The sequence below is a fragment of the Delphinapterus leucas genome, chromosome 14, assembly GCF_059928025.1.
Source record: "Delphinapterus leucas isolate spDelLeu-1000000601 "Yukka" chromosome 14, BTC_Dleu_Yukka2, whole genome shotgun sequence".
NCBI classification, from domain to species: Eukaryota; Metazoa; Chordata; class Mammalia; order Artiodactyla; family Monodontidae; genus Delphinapterus; species Delphinapterus leucas.
Window position 1 is genome coordinate 25,135,543 of NC_143142.1, and position 26,164 is coordinate 25,161,706.

Genomic DNA, 26,164 nt, shown 5'->3' on the forward strand with positions numbered 1-26,164 from the left:
ATTTTTAGTGATTCTTTCCGGAATCAATTATTACTATGATTATTACTATGATTTTTGCCAAGTGGTAATTTTATAATTCCATCATTCTTTCTACATTTATTAGTCAGCATTCTACTATAAGGAAGAGTTTTTACTTTTCTCCCATTTGTGTATTCATTTATATTAGTGTGGATTCATGGATTCTTCTTAAGTGGGCTGTAAACTGTTAGCATCATTTATTTTGATGCTCAGATTGTCCCCAGTTTGGCCGGTGGGAGTCCCTTCAAGCAGGGTCTTGTGTCCTTCTGACATGTTCCTCGTATTCTCTGAACAATTTCTTTTCTTTTTTTCTTTTAATTTATTTTTGGCCGCGTTGGGTCTTCGTTGCTGCACGCAGGCTTTCTCTAGTTGCAGCGAGCAGGGGCTTATCCATTGCGGTGCGCGGGCTTCTCACTGTGGTGGCTTCTCTTGTTGCAGAGCATGGGCTGCAGGCATGCGGGCTCAGTAGTTGCAGCAAGCAGACTCTAGAGCGCAGGCTCAGTAGCTGTGGCGCCTGGGCTTAGTTCTGCAGCATGTGGGATCTTCCCGGGCCAGGGCTCGAACCCGTGTCCCCTGCATTAGCAGGCGGATTCTTAACCACTGCGCCACCTGGGATGCCCCTCTCTGAGCAATTTCTTAATTTCTGGCACAGTAAATTTCCTGCTTTTCCAGCCCCAGCCCTAGAATCAGCCTTGTCTTCAAGGAGGCCTTGATCTTTTCAGTGAGGGGTAGAATTTAAACCATCTGGAAGCTAGGTGTGCTCATGGCTTTTGCACATATTGTTTATAAGCCCTTTCATCAGACAGAGGTAGGAGCGCGCACACATGTGTACATGCATATCAGTACCAATTTCTGTATCTACTTCTCTCCATACACATTAAAACCTCAGAGTTCACACTGATACTTCCAATTCCAGTTACAACACAAGGTTGCTAGTAGCCTTTGCACTTTCCATAATTGTAATCCCTTCCTCTGACAGTGGCATTGGTTATCTATAATAGATTTGTTTATTTTCTCAATCCTAGAATATACAGAAAATACAGATTTACTCACTGTTACCACTGCAAAAAACAATTCTACCAGCTGGAATTCAGAATTTATACTTCTTTGTATTTAGCTTGAGAGTTTGAGGGTTTATGGTCAAAATAGTGTGTTCAAAAGATACTTGATTGCCCCCATTCCAACCCCATGTGGTTGTATGATTCATTTGAAATGGAGTTGTGTCACTTCTTCCCATTGTGTTCCACTTTAGGGTCCCCCCACCCTTGTTTGTTTAATTATTCATTGTGAACACGTGAAGCACTCCCGTGGTTCCACGCGTCACAACTGTATGAGATATGGTCAGAGAAGTGCCCCCCATACTCCTTACTCTGTCTCCACCCACTGCTTAGAGGTAAGCAGTCTAATTTAGTTTTTCTATGTTTCTTTTTGCATAAATGAGCAGATGTTTATTTTGTATTTCTGCTTTCTTACACAAAAGTTGACATAATTAGATATACTTTTGCACTTGGCTTTTTTCCACTTAACGTATTCTAGAAATCTCTTTACACCACTTTTTAGCAGTCTTTCTCATTCTGTTTAACATTTCATTGTATGGATATATATAGTTTATTCAGCTACTAACCTAGGTACAGGCGTTTAAGGTGTTTCCAGTATTTTGCAACTAAAAACAATGCTGCAATGAGTAACTTTATGCGTATGTATTTTTGTCCTATTGGAAGTGTGTCTTCAGGTTTAAATTCCTAGAAGTGGGATTGCTGGGCAGGAGGTAAAGACGTATGTAGCTTTGTTAGATGTCACCAGACTCCTTCCGTAAGGCTCTGTCAATCAAGCTGCATTCTCGCCAGCAACTTATGAGAGTGCCTGTTTCCTCACATCCTTCCCAAAGGAGTATGTCATACTTTTTCCTTTTGTGCCAGTCTGAGGTGAGAAGTGGTATCTCAATGTTGTTTACTTTGTATTTCTAGTATGAGTTAGTCTGACTAATCACCTTCTTTCGTACATTTGTGTGAGTTGATTGTATGTGATTGTTCATTTTGCTCACTATTCTTTGTGTTTTTTGGTCTCTTTCCCCTTAATTTTTAAGAGTTCTTTGTGTATTAGGGATATTAGCCCTTTATCTGTGAGATATTGCAAGTATACTTACCCAGTTTCTCATGTGTGGATTTTATTTTTAAACTTTGCTTATTTTTTTTTGGCCATGCAAAAATTTTAATTTTTTCTTAAGATTTTTATGTAGTCAAATTTTTCAATTTTTTGTTTTATCATTCAGGATTTTGAATGATAGAAAGCCTTGGAATTTATTTTTGATATGGTGTGAAATAGGGCTCATTCATCTTTTTTCCTTTGTGAATATACAGTTGACCTAGCACCATTTATTGAAAACTCCATTTTTTCTGTACTGCTTCTTTGGTCATAAAACAAGTGCCTATATATACAGTTTGGTTAATTAATGTGACAATATTGTATTATTCTAGTTATTGTGATAATTGCATAGATTTTGATTTGGTGCTCTGATGTATGTTTAACTTTGCTATTACCCAAAGGCAAATTGTAAACAGAGAACTGTGACAATTCAGCCACTTTTTACAGGAGTATGTAGGGTGGTCTTCAGATATAATTATTATGGAAGGAAAGAATATTTAACTTATGGAGGAAGGAAAATTAGTTCAAAGATAATTTTAACTTTTATTAACAATATAAAAAATAATTTGAAAATGTAAGAATATGCTAAGTTTATTTACTGCTTAGTAGACGAGGTACAAATTGACAGGAAGGGGGTGTAACTTGATTTACAATTTTTTTTTTGCATCATACTTGATAACCAGTTTCATTAAGAGAAATATGAACAGGGCTTCCCTGGTGGCACAGTGGTTGAGAGTCCGCCTGCCGATGCAGGGGACGCGGGTTCGTGCCCTGGTCTAGGAAGATCCCACATGCTGCGGAGCGGCTGGGCCCGTGAGCCATGGCCGCTGAGCCTGCGCGTCCGGAGCCCGTGCTCCGCAACAGGAGAGGCCACAACAGTGAGAGGCCTGCGTACCGCAAAAAAAAAAAAAAAAAAAAAAAAAAAAAAAAAAAGAATATGAACAATCCTTAATGATTAATGCAATATCCCCCTTCCTTATTATGTGATCTAGATTTTTCATAATATGACAACCCTAAATTACCAAAGCTTAATTCTGACAATTCATTTAAAACATTAATCTTCTTTCTGCCTCTTTTTTAGTAAGACAGATTGACCTACCTAATGGTACTACTCCATATACAGTCACTGACATTTAGAACTGGGAGAGGCTTCAGATTTAGAGATGAGTTGTTTTTGAACCATTTTAATTTGTAGAAATGAATTCATTGTGATTATCCGAGGGTGATTATCTCAATGGGAAACAACATAAGTTGGCTGGTTAACTTGTGCCTTCACCTTAGTGGGCAAAACTTTTGGTTATTTTATTTGAAAGCAGGGTTTTCTTTTTCCCCCCCACAGACCTTTAACTCCTCTTTGTTCTCTCTCATTTCTAGGAGAAGTAAAATCAGATTTCTTCACTGTTTTTCTTAAGTAACAGTTTTATACCCAATCCAGTTCTCCAGAGTGCTTGTTTTCTTTTTAAAAAGCTCACATTTTTTAAATCATCTTCATAAAACATAAATAAATATTACAAATGGTCTTTCTCGAGTAGTATGATCATTTAAGCCTCACTCTAACCATAAAATTTCTAATTTTTTATTTGTATATTACTTAGGCTTTAAAAAACAACAACCCTCCTTTCAATTTTGGCTTAAATTAGACTACAAAAAAAGATAGAGGTAAGAAAAATAAATTTCAGAATAACTTTAGACATTGGCTCCATCGTTGCATCACTTCAGAGCAGTGAAGATTCCTCCTGACCCTCAGTACTGCTTCTCTCTAGAAACTGCAAGGTGGCGTTTCCTGTGGCCTTACAGACCTTTCCTGAGATAGCACATGTGATGTTGCTATCCTAGAGTCACATCCTAGATGAGCGGTAGCAAGGAGGATGTCTGCACTTTCTCCCACCCCTCACTGAATCTGGCACGTGGGGGCACACAGTGGGCTTCCATAACATCTCTGAGTACATTATGATTTTCATATTTTAAAAAGAAGTGTGCGTGTGTGACTTCCCTGGAGGTCCAGTGGTTCAGACTCCGTGCTTCCAATGCAGGGGGCGCAGGTTTGATCACTGGGTGGGGAACTAAGATTCTGCATGCTGTGCATGGTGTGGCCAAAATAAATAACTAAATAAAATAAAATTTAAAATGGCTTTATAAAAGAAAAAAAAGTATATATAGGGTGAAGATTTAATAAAATTAATTAAAAAAAGAAGTGATCATTTATGAAGCAGCGAAGAAGTTCTGTTTCTGTAGCACAGAGTGATGTGCTGCTTGGTAACTGTCAGAAAGTCCTTGTAGAATTCTTGAACTCAGCGTAAAAGTCAAGGGCTTTGTTTAGTGTCAAAATGTTATTTAATCTTGCTTCATCTAATCAATTTGTTTTTATCTTCTGTTGCTTCTAGACCAAGAGCAGTGATGACCTTTTAGCTGGGATGGCTGGAGGGGTGACTGTGACTAATGGTGTCAAAGGGAAGAAAAGCACCTGCCCTTCCGCAGCACCGTCAGCATCCGCCCCTGCCATGAGCGCCATGGAGAACAGACCCAAGAGTAGCACAGGTAGGCGCGCACTCGGTGTGAGGGTTACACTGCCTTTGTGTTTGAGTAGGTGAGTGCACTGGTATTTAGGGTAAATTCCATCTAATCGTAGAAAATTTCAAACATGCACAAAAGTATCTGGTATTTCATCTCTATGTACTCATCACCCTTATCACCTGATGGCCACTCCTAGCTCCTTGACACCCACCTTCCCCTATTTTGAAGCAAATTCCACATGTCATCCACAAATATTTAATTATCTTTGAAAGACAAGGATTCTTTTAAAATTATATTCATAATACCATTATCAGTCCTTAAAATAATTAATAACCATTTCTCAAATCATAAATTATTCAGTAAATATTTAAATTTCTAACTGTCTTATAAATATTACATACATATATTTACTTATTTGTTTGGATCAGGATTTACCAGGATTCACTTAAGGTCCATATATAGTAATTGGTGAAGTGTCTCTTAAATCTTCATTTTAAATCTATGAGTTCATCCCACTTTTTTCTTGCAATTTAATTTTTGTGGAAACTGGTTGTTTGATCTGTAGAGTTTCCCATGATCTTGATGTCCCCCCACCCTTGGGTCGTGCTGTGTGGCTTGCGGGATGTTAGTTCCCCGACCAGGGATTGAACCCAGGCCCTGGCAGTGAAATCACCGAGCCCTAACCACTGGACCACTATGAAACTGCCTCCTGTGATCTGGATTTTTTTTTTAATTATTTATTTATTTTTGGCTGGGTTGGGTCTTTGCTGCTGCACGTGGGCTTTCTCTAATTGCAGCGAGCGTGGGCCATTCTTCATTGCAGAGCACGGGCTCTCGGCGTGCGGGCTTCAGTAGTTGTGGCACACGGGCTTAGTTGCTCTGCAGCATGTGGGATCTTCCTGGACCAGGGATCGAACCAGTGTCCCCTGCATTGGTAGGCAGATTCTTAACCACTGTGCCATCAGGGAAGTCCTGTGATCTGGATTTTGATGTCACATTCCTATGATGTCCTTGATTTTATTCTTTTATTCTCTCTGTTTACTATAAATGTCATTGAATTTAGAGCCTTGATGGGACAGACTCAGGTTCCTTCCTCTTACCCCCGCCAATTCCTTCCTAGGTAATAGTTGTCTGTCCGTCAGGAGGCCCATTGTTTCTGGCCGTGTCCCGTTCCATGTTGTTAGCAGCCTCTGATGGTTGATGGCTAGATCCATTCATTCCAGTCCTACCATTCTTTCTTCCTTCATTAGCAGCAGTTTGTTTCTAGATCTCATTCTGTAGTCCAAGGAGTAATGTTATATCATACTTTACTTCTTACACTTACAGAAAAAAACTTTGAAACGTCCTATAAACTTAAGGTCATATGTTTGTAATAAAGCGTGTGAAAGCAAATTGGTAGAAATTATAGCAGACCTTCTTTTTCTATCATTATTTAGGCTCTTGTCCCCTCTGGTGTGTATTGGATTTTTTCCTAGCCCAGGTTTGCCTACTGTCATCTCTCCTGCTGTGACCCTCTGTGGATTCTTCCGCCCACCCCAGGTCACGCCCCACTGTTAATTGTAATAGCAGTGCAATGTGATCACCAGGAGGAAACATGGAAGTCCTTACTTTGCTTTAGAGGCGTTATTCCATTTTATGCTCACTACAGCCCTGTGAAGTAGAGGCTATCATTAGTCTCATTTTAGAGATGGCAAGCTACACTTAGAAAGCTCAAGTATCTTGCTCAGGGCCATGCATTCATTTGCTCAGTGAATGCTTATGGGGTGCCCATTTTGTACCAGGCCTCAAAGCTGGTGATGGAGCAGAGACTGGACCTTAAGTCTTTCACCCTCAAGCCTGGGGTCGTCACCACATTTAACACTCTAGCTTGTGTGGCAAGAAGGAAATTCAGTACTCTAATCCCACCAGTATCTCCTCCTGGTTCTAGCCTTTAGAATTCCCTGGGTGCACACCCGTGGTTCCCTGCTGACCAATGCCTCCTGCCCTCACAAGGCTGGAAATTATCACCTCCCCGGATCAGTTGCCCCATCTTTTCCCTCTTTTGGCCTCCATTTGCAGTTGTTCCTCCTAATCCTGTTACTTCTGCCTTTGAAATCTATTACAGATTTATTATCCCTTCTCTGCTCTTATGGAGATCTAGCTCTTGCTCCCCGAATGCAGGCCTTCCTTTAGTTTTACTGCTCTTCCTTCTTCCTGTTTCCCTTCGCATCCTCTAGCTTAATTTCCATCAAAGTAGTCTTTCTCTGTGTTTCTTCCCCGCTCAAGAAAATTTATTGAACGTTTGTTGCTGCAACTCACCAAGTTCTCCCTGGCATTCAGGGCCCTATGGAAACCTTCCCCTGCTGCTTCCATCCACTGTAGGACCTTACTTTTCCTTGCTGTGTACGATGCTGCTTCCACTACCCCGTCCTCATCTGTCGCGTGGCCACCAGCATTCCCTACCCTGCTCTACACTTGATCCCTGGCAGAATTAGTGGTTCTCTTCCCACGTCATCCTCCCTCGTGTAGACTTTTTTTTGCGGTACACGGGCCTCTCACTGCTGTGGCCTCTCCCGCTGCAGAGCACAGGCTCCGGATGCGCAGGCCCAGCGGCCACGGCTCACGGGCCCAGCCGCTCCACGGCACGCGGGATCCTCCCGGACCGGGGCACGAACCCGCGTCCCCTGCATCGGCAGGCGGACTCTCAACCACTGCGCCACCAGGGAAGCCCTCGTGTAGACCTGTTACTCCCCGTTACCTGGTTAGCCTGGTGCCTGCCACATAAAGAACCAGTTGGTTCTTTAAAAATATTTATTGGTCAGGCCTAGGACTTATTTTTCAAAGTAAAAAATAGTCTAATGATTTCCTTAAGTGTTTGTGGGTATTTAAACATACTCCTGTTCTTTTTATATTAAATACATGATCGTGTCAATTGTTTGCACAGGTTTAAAATTTTAGCAGTTAAGTAATGGTGTGCCTTGTGCAGCATATTTGACGAACGTGTGGTTATAACTTGGCAGTGATGCATCATCGTTTTCGAACACTTAGGGAGGCAGAGTGGCATACTGCTTAGACTGCCTGCCTGTGTGTAAATCTTGGCTCATCCATGTATTACCTGTGGGATGTCAGCAGATTATTTAACATCTCTTTTTGGGTTTCTTTGTCTGTAAAACAGGATGATGATAATGAAGCTTGTGTAAATGTGTATGAAGTATTAATATGTGTGTGTAGTAAGTATAAGTGCATGTTGTCTATTGTAATAATTCTTGTTATTGGTACTATTTTGTGGCATTTTATGGTGTGAAAAAGTTTTTTGCATTTACTTTGATCATAGTTTTTGTGGTTATTGTAGGTAGCTTAGGTTTTTTGTTTGTCCACAGGCTGCCTCTCACTTCTGGTCATCTGTAATCTTCCTTCACTGTCTGTTTCTGCAGTTAGTTTGCTACCTGACTGGCTATCCCTAGAGTCACCTTCATCTGGCTTGCCCTAGATACTATGTCCCTGGCCACCTGTTGAAAGCCATGGTTTGGGATTCAAGTTCATGTGTATAGCTTTTTTTTAATGTGAAAGCTTTATTGAGATATAATTCACATTCCATAAAACTCACCCCTTTGCGGTATTCAACTCAGTAATAACTTCATTTAATTGATAATTAAAAGATGATTGATTTTCCAGTTTGGAGGAAACAACTTTACAGTAACCAGACTCTCAGGCAGAATTAGTGTAGGTCAGAACCACTGTGTGATTATGATTATAGATCCTTAGATTGTATCTCATTCAGCCGGGGGCACAACTATGTGCCTTTCTTTTATTTATTTATTTATTTATTTATTTATTTTTGGTTGCGTTGGGTCTTTGTTGCTGTGCGTATGCTTTCTCTAGTTACGGCGAGCAGGGGCTACTCTTTGTTTCAGTGCATGGGCTTCTCATTGTGGTGGCTTCTGTTGTTGCAGAGTATGGGCTCTAGGTGCATGGGCTTCAGTAGTTGTGGCTCATGGGCTCTAGAGCGCAGGCTCAGTAGTTGTGGTGCACAGGCTTAGTTGCTCTGCGGCATGTGGGATCTTCCCGGACCAGGGATCGAACCTGTGTCCCCTTCATTGGCAGGCTTATTCTTAACCACTGCGTCACCAGGGAAGTCCCACTATGTGCCTTTCTATTGCTAAGTTTTTGCCTTATATTCTTTGTCTTAAACATGTAGGCACGAGTTCTTCAACCAAGCGGAGCACTTCCACAGGTAATAAAGAATCCAGTTCTACTAGAGAAAGATTACGTGAACGTACCCGACTAAACCAGAGCAAAAAACTACCTTCTGCAGGTCAGGGGGCTAATGACATGGCGTTGGCTAAACGTTCCCGCAGTCGCACGGCTACGGAATGCGACATTCGTATGAGCAAGTCCAAATCGGACAATCAGATCAGTGACAAAGCTGCTCTGGAAGCCAAAGTGAAGGATCTTCTCACATTGGCAAAAACCAAAGACGTGGAGATTTTACATTTGAGAAATGAACTCCGAGACATGCGTGCTCAGCTGGGCATTAACGAGGACCCTCCTGAGGGGGATGAGAAGTCCGAGAAGGAAGCCATCATTGTTCACCAGCCCACTGACGTCGAGTCCACTTTATTGCAGTTACAGGAACAGAATACTGCCATCCGCGAGGAGCTCAACCAGCTGAAAAATGAAAACAGAATGCTAAAGGACAGGTTGAACGCACTGGGCTTCTCCCTGGAGCAGAGGCTAGACCATTCTGAAAAACTGTTTGGCTATCAGTCCCTGAGCCCAGAGATCACCCCTGGTAACCAGAGCGATGGAGGGGGGACTCTGACTTCCTCGGTGGAGGGCTCTGCCCCTGGGTCAGTGGAGGATCTCCTGAGCCAGGATGAAAACACCCTCATGGACCATCAGCACAGTAACTCTATGGACAACCTGGACAGCGAGTGCAGCGAGGTGTACCAGCCCCTCACATCCAGCGATGACGCCCTGGACGCACCATCGTCCTCGGAGTCAGAAGGCATTCCGAGCATAGAGCGCTCTCGGAAGGGGAGCAGCGGGAACGCCAGCGAAGTGTCCGTCGCTTGTTTGACAGAACGGATACACCAGATGGAGGAGAACCAACACAGTACGAGTGAGGAACTTCAGGCGACTCTGCAAGAGCTCGCTGATCTACAGCAGATCACCCAGGAGCTGAACAGCGAAAACGAAAGGCTCGGAGAGGAGAAGGTGATTCTCATGGAGTCGTTATGTCAGCAAAGTGATAAGTTGGAACACTTCAGCCGACAGATCGAATATTTCCGCTCCCTTCTAGATGAGCATCACATTTCCTATGTCATAGACGAAGATGTAAAAAGTGGACGCTACATGGAGCTGGAGCAACGCTACATGGATCTAGCTGAGAACACCCGTTTTGAACGGGAGCAGCTTCTTGGTGTCCAGCAGCATTTAAGCAATACTTTGAAGATGGCTGAGCAAGACAACAAGGAAGCTCAGGAGATGATCGGGGCACTCAAGGAGCGCAACCACCACATGGAGCGAATCGTTGAGTCTGAGCAGAAGGGCAAGGCAGCCTTGGCAGCCGCGCTGGAGGAGTTCAAAGCCACAGTGGCCAGTGACCAGATCGAGATGAATCGCCTGAAGGCCCAGCTGGAGAACGAGAAGCAGAAAGTGGCGGAGCTGTATTCCATCCATAACTCCGGAGACAAGTCTGACATTCAGGATCTCCTGGAGAGTGTCAGGCTGGACAAGGAAAAAGCAGAGACTCTGGCCAGTACCCTGCAGGAAGATCTGGCTCACACCCGGAATGATGCCAATCGATTGCAGGACACCATCGCAAAGGTACTGTTTAAGTATATAGAATGTTCTGGACCAGTGTTATGCGGCTGCAGTACATGGCATGCTTACCGAGAGCCAGCAGCCCTGGTGGTGTGTCATTAGCTTTTGTTAATCAGATATTTTTTTAAGCTTCAGAATGGTTTTCTTGTATTGGGATGGAGTGCAAAGTATTCTTATAATAACGTCACTTCCACTCACTTGTACTTTGTTACTGTTTTCCTGCCTGTGAGAGGATGGGGCTGGAGTTACAACTAACTGAAGTTGTAACAGAAGTTGTCCCTAGTTCTGGGTATGCCCAGGGGAGTGTGTCATGCAGTTTTACATCCTCCTCTGTAGTGTAGTTTGGCATAAGAAAAACAGAGAGCCAGTATTCCAGTCTGTGGGACCAGCAATGTCTGCCTCTTCTTATCCTTTTGTGGTTGTAGTTTTTCAAGTAGAGTTCTGTTGTGATTTAAAATTACTTTCGGAGTGAGAAGGCTCCTATTTCTTAGAGGCCCATGGTTTGTTGCTGGTGGGGACCTTAGTGATCATTGGTCCAGCCCCCTTTTTTTTTACACGCAGTGTGATAGTGAGGACTCAGTCAGAACTGCAGCCCAGGGTTGCTGGCAGTCGCCAGCCCCACACGGTTGCTGATGTAGTGTTTATTATTATTTTTTTAAATAAATGTATTTATTTTTTTGGCTGCATTGGGTCTTTGTTGCTGTGCGCAGGCTTTCTCTTGCTGCGGCGAGCAGGGGCTGCTCTTCGTTGCAGTGCGAAGGCTTCTCGTTGCGGTGGCTTCTCTTGTTGCGGAGCACAGGCTCTAAGCGTGCAGGCTTCAGTAGTTGTGGCACGTGGGCTCAGTAGTTGTGGCCTGCGGGCTCTAGAGCGCAGGCTCAGTTGCTCTGCCACATGTGGGATCTTCCCAGACCAGGGATCAAACCCGTGTCCCCTGCATTGGCAGGTGGATTCTTAACCACTGCACCACCGGGGAAGTCCCTGATGTAGTGTTTATTTGCATGACTTATCTAATTATCCTAGCTTACATTTTATTTCCTGTTTCAGTGAAAAAAATTTTTTAAGTAGGAAACAGTATATCTTTGCTCAAAATTTGAATAATATAAACCTTAATTTTTTAAGTGACAACTTTCATAGATACAGTTTAGGAGATGTGGTATTTGTCGGAGCGTGTATATTGGGGGCCACTATGAACTAACACTGACTATATTAGAGAACTTTTTTGTTTCCATTTTTAATTTGATTTTGAAGCTGTCACAAATCAGACATGATTTTTGTGGGAAAGCATGTTAATCATTAATCAGATGCATGCCTTCAGTCCAAACTTTGGAGAAGGGAAAATTTCCAAAATTTCCTCATAAATAATGTAGTGAAGTTTAGTGAGATGTCAGTGTACTTTCAGTCAGTGATGTGGCAGCAGATCATGCTTGAGCATACTGTGTGAAGTCCATGTTACTGGAGAGTGCCTTCCACCCAGTTATTACACAGGTCGTTCTTGCTCATGCAGAGCAGCTCACGCTCAGCTCCCTGCTGAGACAAGGTGTGCCTCTGTCCTAGGACTTATCTCAGAACAACTCTTACTTTTCTGATCTGCACTATCAATTTTGCACAGGTAGAAGATGAATACAGAGCCTTCCAAGAAGAAGCTAAGAAGCAAATAGAAGATCTGAATATGACATTAGAAAAATTAAGATCAGAGCTGGAAGAAAAAGAGACAGAAAGGAGTGACATGAAAGAAACGATCTTTGAACTTGAAGACGAAGTAGAACAGCACCGGGCGGTGAAGCTTCATGACAACCTCATCATCTCCGACTTAGAGAGTAAGTGAGGTCCCACCCGTCTTAACGTGTGGGAAGAGTTTGCGTTCTAAGTAGCAAAGTGATGGGGTGGGGGTGGGGGCGTGGCTCTGCCTGGGAGGCAGGGGTTCAAAGGCAGGAGCACAGTGGCCGGCAGATATGCATGTGGGCAAGAGCTTCCCATGGCCATTGGCAGTCTTCCGGCTGCTATTTGGCTCCTAAAGGACCGTTAAGTGGAAGCATCTCTTTAAAACTGCTTAATTATGGAAAATCATTTAAGTAGAAGCTAATGGGGTTGTTAACTTTCTAGATCTTAGGAAAAGCCATTTGTTGTCGATGTCTAGTGGTTGCAAGTATACTAAGACCAAAAAATATTTATCCTTTATAATCTTATGCCTGAGGCACAGGTTTTTGTTTATTTGTTTAATATTCCTCCCTTTCACGGAGATTTTATGATCAGGTACACTTGAAACTCAGATTTTGAGTTGCTTTGTTTGCTTTTTAAAAGATTCTAAAAAACTGTTTTGTAAGTATTTCAGACTTTTAAAAAAGTTGCAAAAATAGTACAAAGCATTTCTGTGTGGAAAATTTGATGAGGAACAGAAATTTGCATGATCTTAAAATGTCTTCCCACAGACTGTTTATTATGTTACAAGTGAGGAAAAAGAAACAGCCAGAAATTACACAGTGGAACAATTGGGTAACACTGTGACCCGGTGATTGGGTGATCATGTAAGTGACAGAGGCACATGGATATCGCTAGGCTGTATTCTGGCTGAGGCATAGCTTCAGTTAATCATAAAGAAACATTAAACAGACAAAAAATGAGGAATGTTGTACTAAAAGCGCAGGATCGAATGGTGCTGTGTCCTCAAAAATGCCAGTGTCATAAAAGACAAAGGCTGAGGGAAAATTCCAGGCTGTAGGAGGCTGAGGAGGACAACCCATGCACTCCCTGTGCCTGCACTGGCTCCAGGGCTGTCGGGAGCTGCTGTAAAGGTGTGGTGATGGAACTGGAATGTGTGTGAGATTAGGTAAACGTATTGTGTCAGTATAAATTTATGAAGTTGATAACCCAGCTGTGTCTGTGTATTCTTGGGAACCACACACTGAATATTCAGGGGTGAAGGACTGTGATGTATATCCTTAAGGGTTCAGGAAAAAGGGACAATTAGAGGCAGACGGACAGGGATAGGAGGTAGCAAATGATAAAACCAATGGTGAACTATTAACAGTAGGCGAATCTGAGAAGGAGGTAAATGGGTGTTTGGTTCTTTGTGTTACTTCTTGCACCTTTTTGTAAGTTTGAAATTATTTCCAAATAATACATTTAAGAAATTCTTATGTGTTCTTCGTCTAGATTCCTCAAATGTTAACAGATTTTAAGTTGTAATACACTTTAATGATGGCCTGGTGGGGACAGGGAGAATGGAGGTAACCTTTTTGGATGCCTTGGTTAAAGCTCTTAAAATTTCTGGTTCATGATGCTGCTCCTTTGAGCACTGACGGTTTACTGTTTATTCCCTGACAGCGGATTGACAGGCAGATACAGTGTGTCAATACAGTAGCCAGAGCCCCTGGGCTGTGGATGCAGAGGTGGGGTGGAGGGGAGGTTTGAACTATTGATATTTCCAGGTAAGAGACGGTCATTTGCAGGAGCCCTAAATGTGTCTGGTGGTAGTTCTGAGCTCTGGCTAGTTGACCCAGCATCTGTAGGTTGACCTCAGGGTCATTTGGAATATTCCAGGATATCTGGATACTGAAGTAGTGGATTGTGGGATTGTATTTCTTACATAGTGATGAACTTTTTCATCTAAAGTTTAAAAAAACTTTTAGTTTAACATTTATATCTAGCCTGTATTTCATTGTCACTGAACTGAGAAAGTTATCTAATTTTACTTCCTAAATATAAGAGGTTCTAAAGTTTTTCAGATTAACTTGGGGGTTCAGTGTGTTTTCCATTTTGTACTGGTAAGAATAGCCTTTTCCCTTGCAAACCCTTTGATTTGAATGTGGAAAGAGTGACACCTTGTGGTAATTGGGGTAATAGCTAGAAAACTGTTAGGTGATAAGGATTCCTGGGACAAAATTTTCCTTATCATTGCCGAAATAAAAGTTACATTGACATTGTATGAATTTTAACCATAAAATGGCTGAAAAGGGCTTCCCTGGTGGCGCAGTGGTTTAGAGTCCGCCTGCCGATGCAGGGGACGCGGGTTCGTGCCCTGGTCCGGGAAGATCCCACATGCCGCGGAGCGGCTGGGCCCGTGAGCCATGGCCGCTGAGCCTGCACGTCCGGAGCCTGTGCTCCGCAGCGGGAGAGGCCACAACAGTGAGAGGCCCGCGTACCGCAAAAAAAAATAAAATAAAATAAAAAGGCTGAAAAGCCTTAATAAATTTTTTTTTAGCCATGTAGTTTCTCTCCCCAGTTTTTTGAAATGAAAAGTTGAAATGTATAGAAATACTGTGAGAGTAGTGTGGTAGTTAGCACCTCCTGCCTGGATGTGACAGTGGGTAGCATTTTGCAGTGTTTGCCTTCTGTATGTGTGTGTTTAACTGAACCAGTTGGCAGTAAGCTGTGGACTTCATGATACTTAACTTCTAAATATTTCAGCATGCACCTTCTAAACATCCTCCTCGAAACCACAATGCCTTTATCACATCTAGTAAAATTAGTCGTAATTTCTTAGCATCATCTAATACCCCATGTGAAGATTTTCCCAGCTGTCCCCAAAATGTCCTTTATAGTTTTTTATAGGGACTGGGATCCAAACAAGTTTCATGCATTATAATTTGTTGTTACATCTCCATAGTCTGATAGGAGTTAATTTTCTTCCTAGAGAATTCTAGCATTTGGGATTGATGCTAAGTCAGCACTTGGTATAAGGGACTCGGTGACAGGGAATGCTATTAATTGGGAAATTGAGATATTCTTCTGTGGATGAAACCATCACCATAGTCAATTTTAGAACTTTTTTTATCACCCCCAAAAGAAATCCTGCACCCACTGGCAGTCACTCCTCATTTACCCCAAAGCGATTCTGACTTTGGTATTAATGGACAGGATTTTAAAACAGCTACTGTAACTGTACTCAGGGCGTAGAGGAAAATATGCTCATCATGACAAACAAATAGCAGATCTCCACAGAGAAATAAAAACTGTAAAAAAAAGAACCTAGTAGGTATTCTGGAACTAGAAAATTAAACAGCTAATATAACAAGTTACAGAGTCATTTAAACAACAAATTAGAGATACAGAAGAGCCAGTGAACTTGAAAACCAATCAGTAGACATTATCCAGAGAGAAGAAAGATTGGAAAAAATGAGTAGAGTATCAGTGATATCTGTGGGACAGTATCACAGGTGTATCATGTAGTTGGGAGTCCAGGCGGCCTCCCAGAGAACATCAGTGCTGTACTGCGGTACCTGCGGTCCTTCTCAACAGCATCTGAGCTGGAAAGATTTGATATAAAAAGTCACTCAGTAACTACTGTTAAGACTTCCAGTTCAAGATGATGACCTGAGATCATACATACTTCCTTTCCCTTCCAAAGTCCAAGTGACATGGCAGGAGAGATATAAAAATTACAATGAGCTTGAGCAAAGATAGAAAGCAGGGGAAGGGTCCTATCAGTAGGTCAGCAATTTGGGGTAATTTCTGGAATACTTTATATAAAGCTGATGGAGTTGGCTGTGGAGAAATCGATCAGAATAGAACATTCTGCAGTTTAGGAGAACACTAAAGCTCTGAGTAATAATGTTCCCGGCAGAGCCCTGGGGATGGGGGCGCTGAAACCTCCACATCAGGGATCGTAGGGCCCCGGGGCCAGCAGCGGTCTCAGGCCACAGTGTAAGGGATTGCTACACTGTACCGCCCCCTCCTCTGTCTGGGCTGTCTCTGGTGTTTGCCCCCAGGCTGCTGCTGCGCTCACCTCTAAGTAAGGTGGGAGTATGGTGCCAGGGACTCCCAGCACGACCTTCACACTGTGCCAGAAGTAACTGCAGCCTGCCCTGTTGTCTTAAAGAGAAGACCACCTAGAGGGAAAGGCAACTGGGCCCGGCAGTGAAACTGATACACACACACATACACCTGTTGCCTCAGCAGAAGCCGCCCGTTCCGTCTTGTACATCCAGAGGCCCCACCCACCCTGCAGGCTCCTGTCATCAGCAGAGCCTTTAGCCGTTTGTTTTGTTGAGAAGCATGCAGGAGTCACTGATCTAATCATTCTTTACAAGTAAGAAAGACCAGCCAGGACTTATTAGACACTTAACACCTTAGAAGAGCTTAAGGGAGAAGCAGCATAAAGAAGCAGCTCAACCGAATCCCCAAAAATAAAGGTAATAACTTGCCCAGCAAACCAAAGCTGACTGGTATTACGAGTAGTGACACCAGCGAGACCTCAGGTCTGGCTCAGTTGCGACCTTATCAACCACTTAGTGTCTGCATAGTAATGCTCTGTGCATGCTTGCAGTTAAGTCCTGCCCTTTTCCTGCCCTCTGTAGTTCCCAAGATTGGGGCTAGGGCCTGACATCCTGATACATGGAACATTAGCGACAGTGGTGAACAAGGGTGGCTTGAGATTAGAGAAGGAGCAGAAGGAAATAGAGGAAAGCTGTGTAATTCTGTGATGAGAAAAGCCTGGAAGGTAGAATACTTGGAAGGCTTAATGGAAAAAAGTCTCATATTTGACTATGTATAATTGAGACTTTCAGTTCAGCAAAGTGCCAGAAATAAATGACGTTGAGAGAAATATTTATAATGCATGTCAAATATGTAAAGAGATTCTGTACATCAATAAGACTAGAATAACCCATTAGCTAAATCAAGTGTATGAATGGATAAGTCAGAAAAAGACACAAAAAGATGCTTGACTTTTAAAAAAGCAAAGAAACTCAAAACAAGATGCAGGTGTGAAAAATTGAAAAGATTGCTAAGGTGTAAGAGAGGAGAAAGGGTCCTCTCATATACTGCAGCTTTTTTGGAGTATTGATCATAATTTTTCAAGTACAACAGTAATTTAGCAATCCACTTCCAGAAACCTGCTCTTCAGAAACATTCTTACAAGTTTGCAAATGTATACATAGATGTGGATGCTTGCTGCAGAGTTGCTGGTTACCACAGAAACTTGGAAGCTACCTGTATTTTCAGAAGTCGAGATCTAGTTAATAACCCATGTGCCTAGCACATCCCTACTGTGGCTGCTCTTTCATCAGCCAAAATAAACAAGGCACGGAGAAATGTGTGCACAAAATAAGGCAAGTCGCATAGAGGATGAGCTGAGTATATTACTTCTGTAATTAAAACCATAAAAGTTTTAAATACAACATTACACTGAAATTGTAGCCAGGCATAATGGTGTTCCCTAAGAAATACCAATTTCAGTGTATTCTGTACCATAAATGCTCTAACGTGGTGACTTCTCAAAAAATATTCTGTATTCTTGAGCTAGAACCTCCTAATGGATTGACTTGGATCCTGTTGGTAGTTTCAAATGGTCCTTCACTTCTTCTACTTCTAAAAATGTGTCTTCAAGTAACATCTGAAAAACTGTAAAGACACTTATAGTGTTTATACCAAAAATTGGAACCCTTCCGGCTGTTCATTAATAGGAGGTTGCTGAGACAAATCATGATATATCCAATTGATAGCCATTGATGGCCAACCAATTGATGGCCATCTATCATGGCCATCAAAATGGTGCTGTAGGTCTGTATTTATTGATAAAGGTGTCCAGTATCTACTGCTTAATGGAAGGGCTTGTGAAGCAGTATAAATAGTATAATTTCATTTTTCTTTAAAAATAATACACATATATATGGAATCTGGAAAGATATATGCCAAATGTAAATGCTAGGTAATCTTATTTTTGTCACCATTTTCTGTTTTCCAGACTTGTTACTGTGAGCGTGCACTACTTTTAGAATCAAGGGGTAAAAGTTATATTTACTTTTTTGGAGGGGGATAAAAATGAGTAAAATAAAAATTAAAAAACAGAGACAGACTTCTCTGGCGGTCCAGTGGTTAAGACTCTGCTTCCACTGCAGGGGGCACGGGTTTGATCCCTGGTCGGGGAACTAAGATCCCGCATGCCACGTGGTGCGGCCAAAAAATTTTAAAAAAAGAAAAATAAAAATAGTAAATGGTTTATTTGAAACTCATGTGTGTCCTCTTCCTCCATCAGGAGTTCTGGTTTGGGAGTAAAGCTGTGGTCTGGTAGTTGGATACACCACCTGCCCTGTTCCCCTGCCCCTGAGGTGTGGAGCTTTAACTGATAGGTTCCTCTGGTCCTTTCCCTTCCTCTAAAAATTGCACCTGATGGCGGTTGGAGGTTCTTGACCAGATGCAGGAGTCTGACTTGAGTACTCGGGTATCTGTACCCTAAGGGTTTTCTGGGACTCAGAGGGCAGGAAAGGTTGGTGGCACTTTCATTACTTTACACCCCAAGGGTTGTAGGTAGATCCTGTGCCGTGGTAGCTGCCCAGTGACACCCTCAAGAGTGATTGACCTGTAACTGGAACCAGCATGGAGGCCTGGTTGATGGTTCTGGTTTTGTTGGTGATGATAGGTCTTGGTGGTGAAAAAGATTATGAACCCCATTATTAAATGGGCAGGGCAGTGCCCAGAATTGTTCAGAGCAAAGTTGGACTAATAACAATGAGAATAGAAATTTACCTGATTTCTAGAATCAAGATAACATTGTAAAATTGAGTTATAATTTTAAAAATGAGGTTATAGTAGTTCTTCTGTTCTTTGATAGAATTTAATGTTACATTTGAGTTTAAGACAATAGATGGCAGTGTCTCTCACACTTAAAGCTTTGAGGAAGGAAGCTGCGTTTAGAGGCCCCAGAGTTGCAGGCTAAGCTGCCCTGTGTGACTGGTCACTGGGAGAGGCGGCCGTTTGCTAAGCCTCTTCACAGCGAGAACTGGAGCATAGACGTCTTTGTTTCCAGGGAGGAAAAGCTTGTTGTCACTTTTAATGCTTTTGTAAAGTTTAAATCAAATTCCCTGGAGACACTTGAAGTGTACTTTATTCGGTCTGAATATGTCCACTGGCTGCCAGCTTCCCTTCTGTTTAAAAGAAGACATGCCAACAATAAATACGTAGTGCTGAGGGTAAAAGAATGTCCTTTAAGAGTAGTGATCATGTGAATTCTGTGGCCATGAATGTAGAGGTTGGTGAGAAAAGGATAAGAACAAAATAAATGAATGAAATTTGAGATTTTATGATCAGTCTAAGATGGCCATGTGGCTTAAAATGTCACCTGGGAATCAAGGCACCAGATGTTAAAGTGGGCTGCAGCAAGATTTGCTGTCATCTGTCTCATGTAAGTTACCTAGATAGATCCTTTGTGACCAAAAGAAAAGACAAAGGATTTGCAGCAGAGGAGAAATTACACATTTTTTTGTTTGCTTGTTTTAATTATAAAATATTTTTTGTACATAAATATAGTGTAAATGGAAGGTGTAACCCCTAGTGTTTTCCACACTAGAAATATTTTAGCTTCTGTCCTTATTCCTTGTCTATGTCTGGTAATATCACCAAGACCCTGATTTCATCTACATGTAGGTCATACGGAGCCAAGTTCCCTGCTGGTTCCAGAGTCATCCTTTCCTCTGGAGGTTCGGGTCAGGGTATTAGACTCACTCACTCACCTGCTTGTCCACTTTGCCCTCAGCCAAATTGGGTGGCCCGTTTGCCCATTAAGTTTCCAGGTTAAATGAGGTCTGAAGCAGCTTGTATAGAGACAGACTTTTTTTTTTTTTTTTTTTTTTTGCGGTACATGGGCCTCTCACTGTTGTGGCCTCTCCCGTTGCGGAGCACAGGCTCTGGACGCACAGGCTCAGCGGCCATGGCTCACGGCCCAGCTGCTCCGAGGCATGTGGGATCTTCCTGGACCGGGGCACGAACCCGTGTCCCCTGCATCGGCAGGCGGACTCTCAACCACTGCGCCACCAGGGAAGCCCGAGACAGACTTTTAAAGTTTAATCCTTTGCATATGAAAACATTCTCTTTTCTGTCTCTAAAAGGGTAGGAACTGTACCTTTTTTCCTTTCCCTTATATCTCATGCACCGTGTAAAAAAGTCTGATACAAAGTAGGTACTTATGAGCAGTTTGTTGAATTACTGAGTAAAAGTAATTAATTAACTTTTTATTTCATAGGCTCTAACTTTTTGGAATAATTTTGGGGTGATGAATGGGAGGAAATTGACTACTAGCTACCAAAAATGGCCATTTTTTTCCACCCATGTTTTATCTCATTTTTTAATTAAAAATTTTTTTTAAATCTTTTTAAAATTTATGTATTATTATTTTTTTTTGGCTGCATTGGGTCTTGGTCGTTGCGTGCGGGCTTTCTCTAGCTGCAGTGAGTGGGGGCTACTCTTCATCGTAGTGTGCGGGCTTCTCATTGCGGTGGCTTCTCTTGTTGCGGAGCACGGGCTCTAGGCGCATGGGCTTCAGCAGCTGCAGCACTCGGGCTCAGTAGCTGTGAGTCGTGGGCTCTAGAGCGCAGGCTCAGTAGTTGTGGCACACGGGCTTAGTTGCTCCGCGCATGTGGGATCTTCCTGGACCAGGGATCGAACCCGTGTCCCCAGCATTGGCAGGCGGATTCATAACCACTGCACCACCAAGGAAGCCCCTCATTTATTTTTTTATTCAGCTTTAGAAAACATCATTATTATGTATTTATAGTAATCATTACACATATAATTGTTATAAATATTCTAGACTTTATATTGTTACTGAAGTGAATTCATGCCTTTTAAAAATGTCAGAACACAAATGTATCAACATTGAATTAAGGTTTCAGAGGTTTCAGCAGAGCAGGTTCCTCGTGGAATTCGGAGAAGGAAGACGTGGACCAGTCTCAGGAAAAGCATCAGCCTGCTCATACTTCAGGGTCTTGATTGGAAGCTAACAGCCTAAGAGGTGTTTTGGGTACATGTTGTTGCACACAGGTGCTGGCTGTGCCTGGGTTCCCTCTGCTACGTGTAAGGAGTAGGGGGAATGTTTACTCAGAAACACCAGTGTCCATGGTTTGACATCCCTGACAATAAACAGTTAAGTTCTGGCAATGGAATATTGAAACACTTGATGCTAGGTAATGACCTTAGGATTGCTTTCTCTTCTGCTTCCATTAGCTTGTGACCTTATACACGTGCTCTACTCTACAGGCCTGCCTGTGCTGGGGCTGCAACCTCGGCATGTGGCTCCTGGCTCTGAGGTGTGCTCAGCCACTGTGTGAAGAAACGCACCCCTGTTGGCAGTGGCAGCAACAAGGCTGTGTAAGGCAGAGTCGGAACACAGAAAGGACAGGGCTCTGCTGCAGGGGGGCGTCGGTGAAGTCAGAGTGTTTGTCACCAGGTGTAAGTGCCTGCTCTGGTGCTTAACCAGAGAGACAGTGATGGGCTCCTGAGCTGTCGGAGTGACCAGCCGTGGGGAGGCGCTGGGCAGCAGCACCAGCATGGTGCCCTCCCCAGGCATTTCCCCTGACGCAGGGGCTTTTGAGCAGAACCTCCAAATAGAAGGGGACTTCCTTGTACATTTCTGGATCCCAGGGGACTGGCCTTGGCTGTGTCTTCATCTTTGCAGCCCCACTCTGTCTAGATCGGCCTTGGCATAGTAGTGGTGCCCATCAGATGTTCACAGTGCATGACATTGTTGGAAGGAAATTCATATTATGCTAGAAATAATTTGAGAAATGGATTTACTTAATCCTTTATTTTGTGAAAGACTTTGCATAGAATTAAATAGCACCTCCCCCAAGTTACAAAATAATTAAGTTTGTAAACATCTTACTAATTCACCACTTTTCTGGAATTTATTCCAGCATGTAAAGTAAGTGATGCTTGCAAAAATACTTTAGATTAATAACCCTTTTGATTAAAATCTCCCATTTTAATTGCAGTCAGTGTTGTTTTGATTGGTTATGAGCCAACAATGTGTGTGTGTTTCTAACAATTGATTTTACTTAACTTTTTGTTTCAGAATTAAGAGGCTGAGGAAGGAAGTCATCCAGAATTTGTGATTTAAATTTGATATTTTCCTTACAAAGTAATACTGGTTTATACTTGGATTGGACATTCCTTTTTCCTTTTAAAGTTTTGTATTAAAAATAAAAAGTCTTTGGGCAGGATGACTTTCTGAATGTCATATTTAAGTACCTCCTCCCTTTATATTATTCCTTTCGAACACAGTTGTAAGAATAAATATTTAAACTTTTGTGGTCTTTTCAGATACAGTTAAAAAACTCCAGGACCAAAAACATGACATGGAAAGAGAAATCAAGACACTCCACAGGCGACTTCGGGTAGGATAAATCTTCACATACTACCTCATTAGAAAGCACAGTTTTCTGAAAGTTGAGCACTTTGGTGTCGTTGACCCCACTCCTTCATCTGAAGCTTCAGATACTGTTATAATACTGAGCCCACTGGGCTTTGGGCAGAAAGCTACTGCTGTCACTTCAGAGTGGGACTGATGCTAGATACTGGTTGCAAGATTGTACTAGTAATTGATGAGTGGTAACTTTAGAAAGAGGGATTTAGGAAGCGAGTGTTATATTTTGGAAAGAAAGCTTATTAGCTCTGGATTATGAAGCGTCCCAAACTAAACTGCTTTTCTTGTGAGTTTTCTGTCTTCTGTGGATTTGGTCAGCCTGCCGACGGCAGCAATGCTCTGCTCTGATGCAGAGGGTCAGGGAAGCTGGACTCGTAGTTTGGGTTGTGCCTCAGTTGCTCAGGCTGCCTTGGGGTGGTGGGCACTGGGCCCAGTCAGCAGCTGTAGCTCTGGGAGAGGGGCTGCCCTGGGGAGCACGCCCGGCCACAGAGGCTGCGGGAAGCAGCAGGCTGTACAGGTCCTCAGCTCCTCTCTTTGTGTGATTTTTTGTCTGCCTAGATTAAATTCAGTGTTTTTCTTCTGGCTTCCTCTTCCTTTTCCTTTACTTTTGATTTTTTTTTCCTGTTAGTTTTTGGTGTCAGAATATTTATAGTTTTTCCCTGTAAAATCTTTCAGTGTGGTTCACACACCATTTATCTACCTTTTAGAGCTTTTCAGACGTACATTTTGGATGCTGTGTTTATTTTCGTAAGAGTAACTTTGATACCTGCCATGAGGAAGGGAGGCTTGACATTATCATTGTTAATACTGAGCACCCTGAGTGCCTGATGCCTCAGTAGGCAGATCAGCTGGAAACTCTCTTCCTCACTAAGAACACATTCACCAAAAATAATTACGTTTTCTGTTAGAAATAGGTAATAGCAATTCTCTGGGATTTAAAAGAAATTAGTCATCATTTGAGATAGTGCATTACAGCAATCTAATCATAAGCACATTTTATTGCTTTGAAATAAGTCTTTACTGCTCTCTTTTGGAAATAGAAGTTTGGTTTTTTAATGTAGGAAGAATCAGCAGAATGGCGGCAGTTTCAGGCTGATCTCCAGACAGCGGTGGTCATCGCAAATGACATTAAATCTGAAGCCCAAGAGGAGATTGGTGATCTGAAGCGCCGATTACATGAGGCTCAAGAAAAAAATGAGAAACTCACAAAAGAATTGGAGGAAATAAAGTCACGCAAGTATGTTTTGAGAAACCAGCTCTGTACTTATGTTTCAATAGGGAGCACTTGAGTCGCGGTTCTGTGATGTGGTTTTATGGAAAGAACATAGGCTTGACACTGGTGTGATTGAGTTTGGGTCCAGTGGAAGTTACTCACCTTTTCCGGCCTCACTCTGTGACCCCTGTAAAGTAGTGTGGTCTCTGTGGCCTTTCAGAGCTGTTGTCAGTGTCCGTAGTCAACAACTCTGGAGGGGTTGGAGTGGCTGCCGGCATGTGGTCCATTGTGGTTCCCGCCAGTCCTCTGTCCCCTGTCCCAGCCCGTTGCTCTTCTTTGGGTTGTACTCCTCACGGAGGGCGTGGACCCTGGAGGCAGACAGACTCGGCCCCGTGCAGCTCTGCCTCTGCTGGGTGTGAGGGCTCGCTCAGGCCCTCAGTTTGCTTGTCTCTGCAGTGGACACAGTCCTGCTTGTGTCACAGAGTTGTTGTAGGGCTGAAGTGAGACACCCCTGGATGGCGCTCAGGGCCACGGCCAGTGTCCATTAGCAGGTATTTTAGAGACCCGGGTGAAGGATACAGGCCGATTTCTCTCCACTGCTTGCTTGAGGAGTTGTCTTATGCTTAATACACACAGGTATTTTCCCATTTAACATAGAGCTCTTTGGAAACCCGTAAAAAGTCTTAGATGATGTGCTCTGAGTTCCTAGTGAGATTCTATCTGTGAGCGGGGGAGAGTGGTTTTTGAGATTTTTATTAAGTATCAGTAGAGTTTGAGGTTATTGTGAAGAATTTGATTATTCATTACTTTGAACAATTCTTAAGCAGCCCTAGGTAAAAAATTTAGAAAAATATTTAACAGGCCAACTTGGAAAAGCTGTCTTATTTTATTGTTGCCTAGGTCTAGTGGATGCCCAGTGGGAAGTATTGTTAAACCATTTTTCTTTGGCTTCTTTAATAAGCAGAACACGGAGGAATGAGTTGGAAGATTATTAATTCTCCACTAGTACATTACCCTTCCTCCTTTGTACCACTGAATGAATAGAAATGCTCCATTCGAAAGGTAGCCCAAGTGACTGAAATTCTACTCTGAGAGACTTGTTCCACTGGCTCCCGAGAGCCTGTCAGTGTTTGAGACACATACTTAAAGGATGTGCCCCCGAGAGAAGTAGCATTGTGTAGAGCAGCAGTTCTCAGAGTGAGGTCTACAGACCCAGGGGTCCCCAGGGCCCTTTCAGGGGCTCTTCGAGGTCAAACTGTTTTCATAATAATGCTGACGTGCTGTTTGCCCTCTTCACTGTGTTGACTTTTTGCACAGATGGTGGACGGCAGTTGCTGATGGATCAAGGCCTTGGCACCAAATTGTACTCGTGGTCATTGTGCTCTTCCCCACCAGCCACTCTCATTTTCAAAATGCAGGTTTCCCTTACAGATGTCCTTGGTGAAGCAGTAAATTAGTAATATCACTCTGTCTTGGTCCTTGAGTATATTCTTTTTTTTTTTTTAATATTTCTTTTTGATGTGGACCATTTGTTTTTTGAAAGTCTTTATCGAATTTGTTACAATATTGCTTGTTTTATGTTTTGGTTTTTTGACCGTGAGGCATATGGGATCTTAGCTCCCTGACCAGGGATTGAACCCGCACCCCCTGCATTGGAAGGCGAAATCTTAACCACTGGACTGCCAGGGAAGTCCCCTATTGTATTCTTTTTTTTTGGCTGTGTTGGGTCTTTGTTGCTTCGCGCGGGCTTTCCTCTGGTTGCGGCGAGCAGGGGCTACTCTTCGTTGTGGTGCGTGGGCTTCTCATTGCAGTGGCTTCTCTTGTTGCAGAGCACGGGCTGTAGGCGTGCGGGCTTCAGTAGTTGTGGCACGCGGGCTCTAGAGCGCAGGCTCAGTAGTTGTGGTGCACGGGCTTCGTTGCTCCGCGGCATGTGGGATCTTCCCGGACCAGGGCTCGAACCCGTGTCCCCTGCATTGGCAAGCGAATTCTTAACCACCGCGCCACCAGGGAAGCCCCCCCATTGTATTCTTTTTAAGGTCCTATGAGATGGGTGGGAAGTCGCGTAAGGAGCTGCTGCTGCATCTGCAGCTGTGTGCCCAGGTGTGCAGCAGTCTGGAAGAGAGCACTGCGTGTCACTGGAGTTTGTGCTGTTTTCATTTTTCATGGAGTGAAGATTTTTACTTGAGAATGACTGACACAAGCTATTGGTATTCAGACTTTAGTGTTTGGTGGATATTTCTTGAAAATGATTAAGGGAGCCTGTCACTTCAAGGAAGCAACTAACAGTGTTTGGTACCAATGATAAAACATGGGCTTTTAAGTGAATGTTAGGA

General features: G+C 42.9%; 1 protein-coding gene across 6 annotated transcripts in view; it reads left to right on the plus strand.

Annotated features, from left to right (window-relative positions):
* Positions 1-26,164, plus strand: part of SPECC1L (sperm antigen with calponin homology and coiled-coil domains 1 like) — a 122,684-nt gene that overhangs the window by 35,474 nt on the left and 61,046 nt on the right. For 5 of the 6 annotated variants that reach the window (XM_022551428.2, XM_030764314.2, XM_089894791.1 and 2 more), the window contains 5 exons: positions 4,548-4,701; positions 8,855-10,485; positions 12,092-12,299; positions 22,516-22,589; positions 23,680-23,855. In XM_022551428.2, coding sequence (XP_022407136.2) covers positions 4,548-4,701; positions 8,855-10,485; positions 12,092-12,299; positions 22,516-22,589; positions 23,680-23,855 — 2,243 coding nt within the window. The remainder of the gene's footprint in view (positions 1-4,547; positions 4,702-8,854; positions 10,486-12,091; positions 12,300-22,515; positions 22,590-23,679; positions 23,856-26,164) is intronic. The other variant, XM_089894792.1, reaches the window with a different exon arrangement.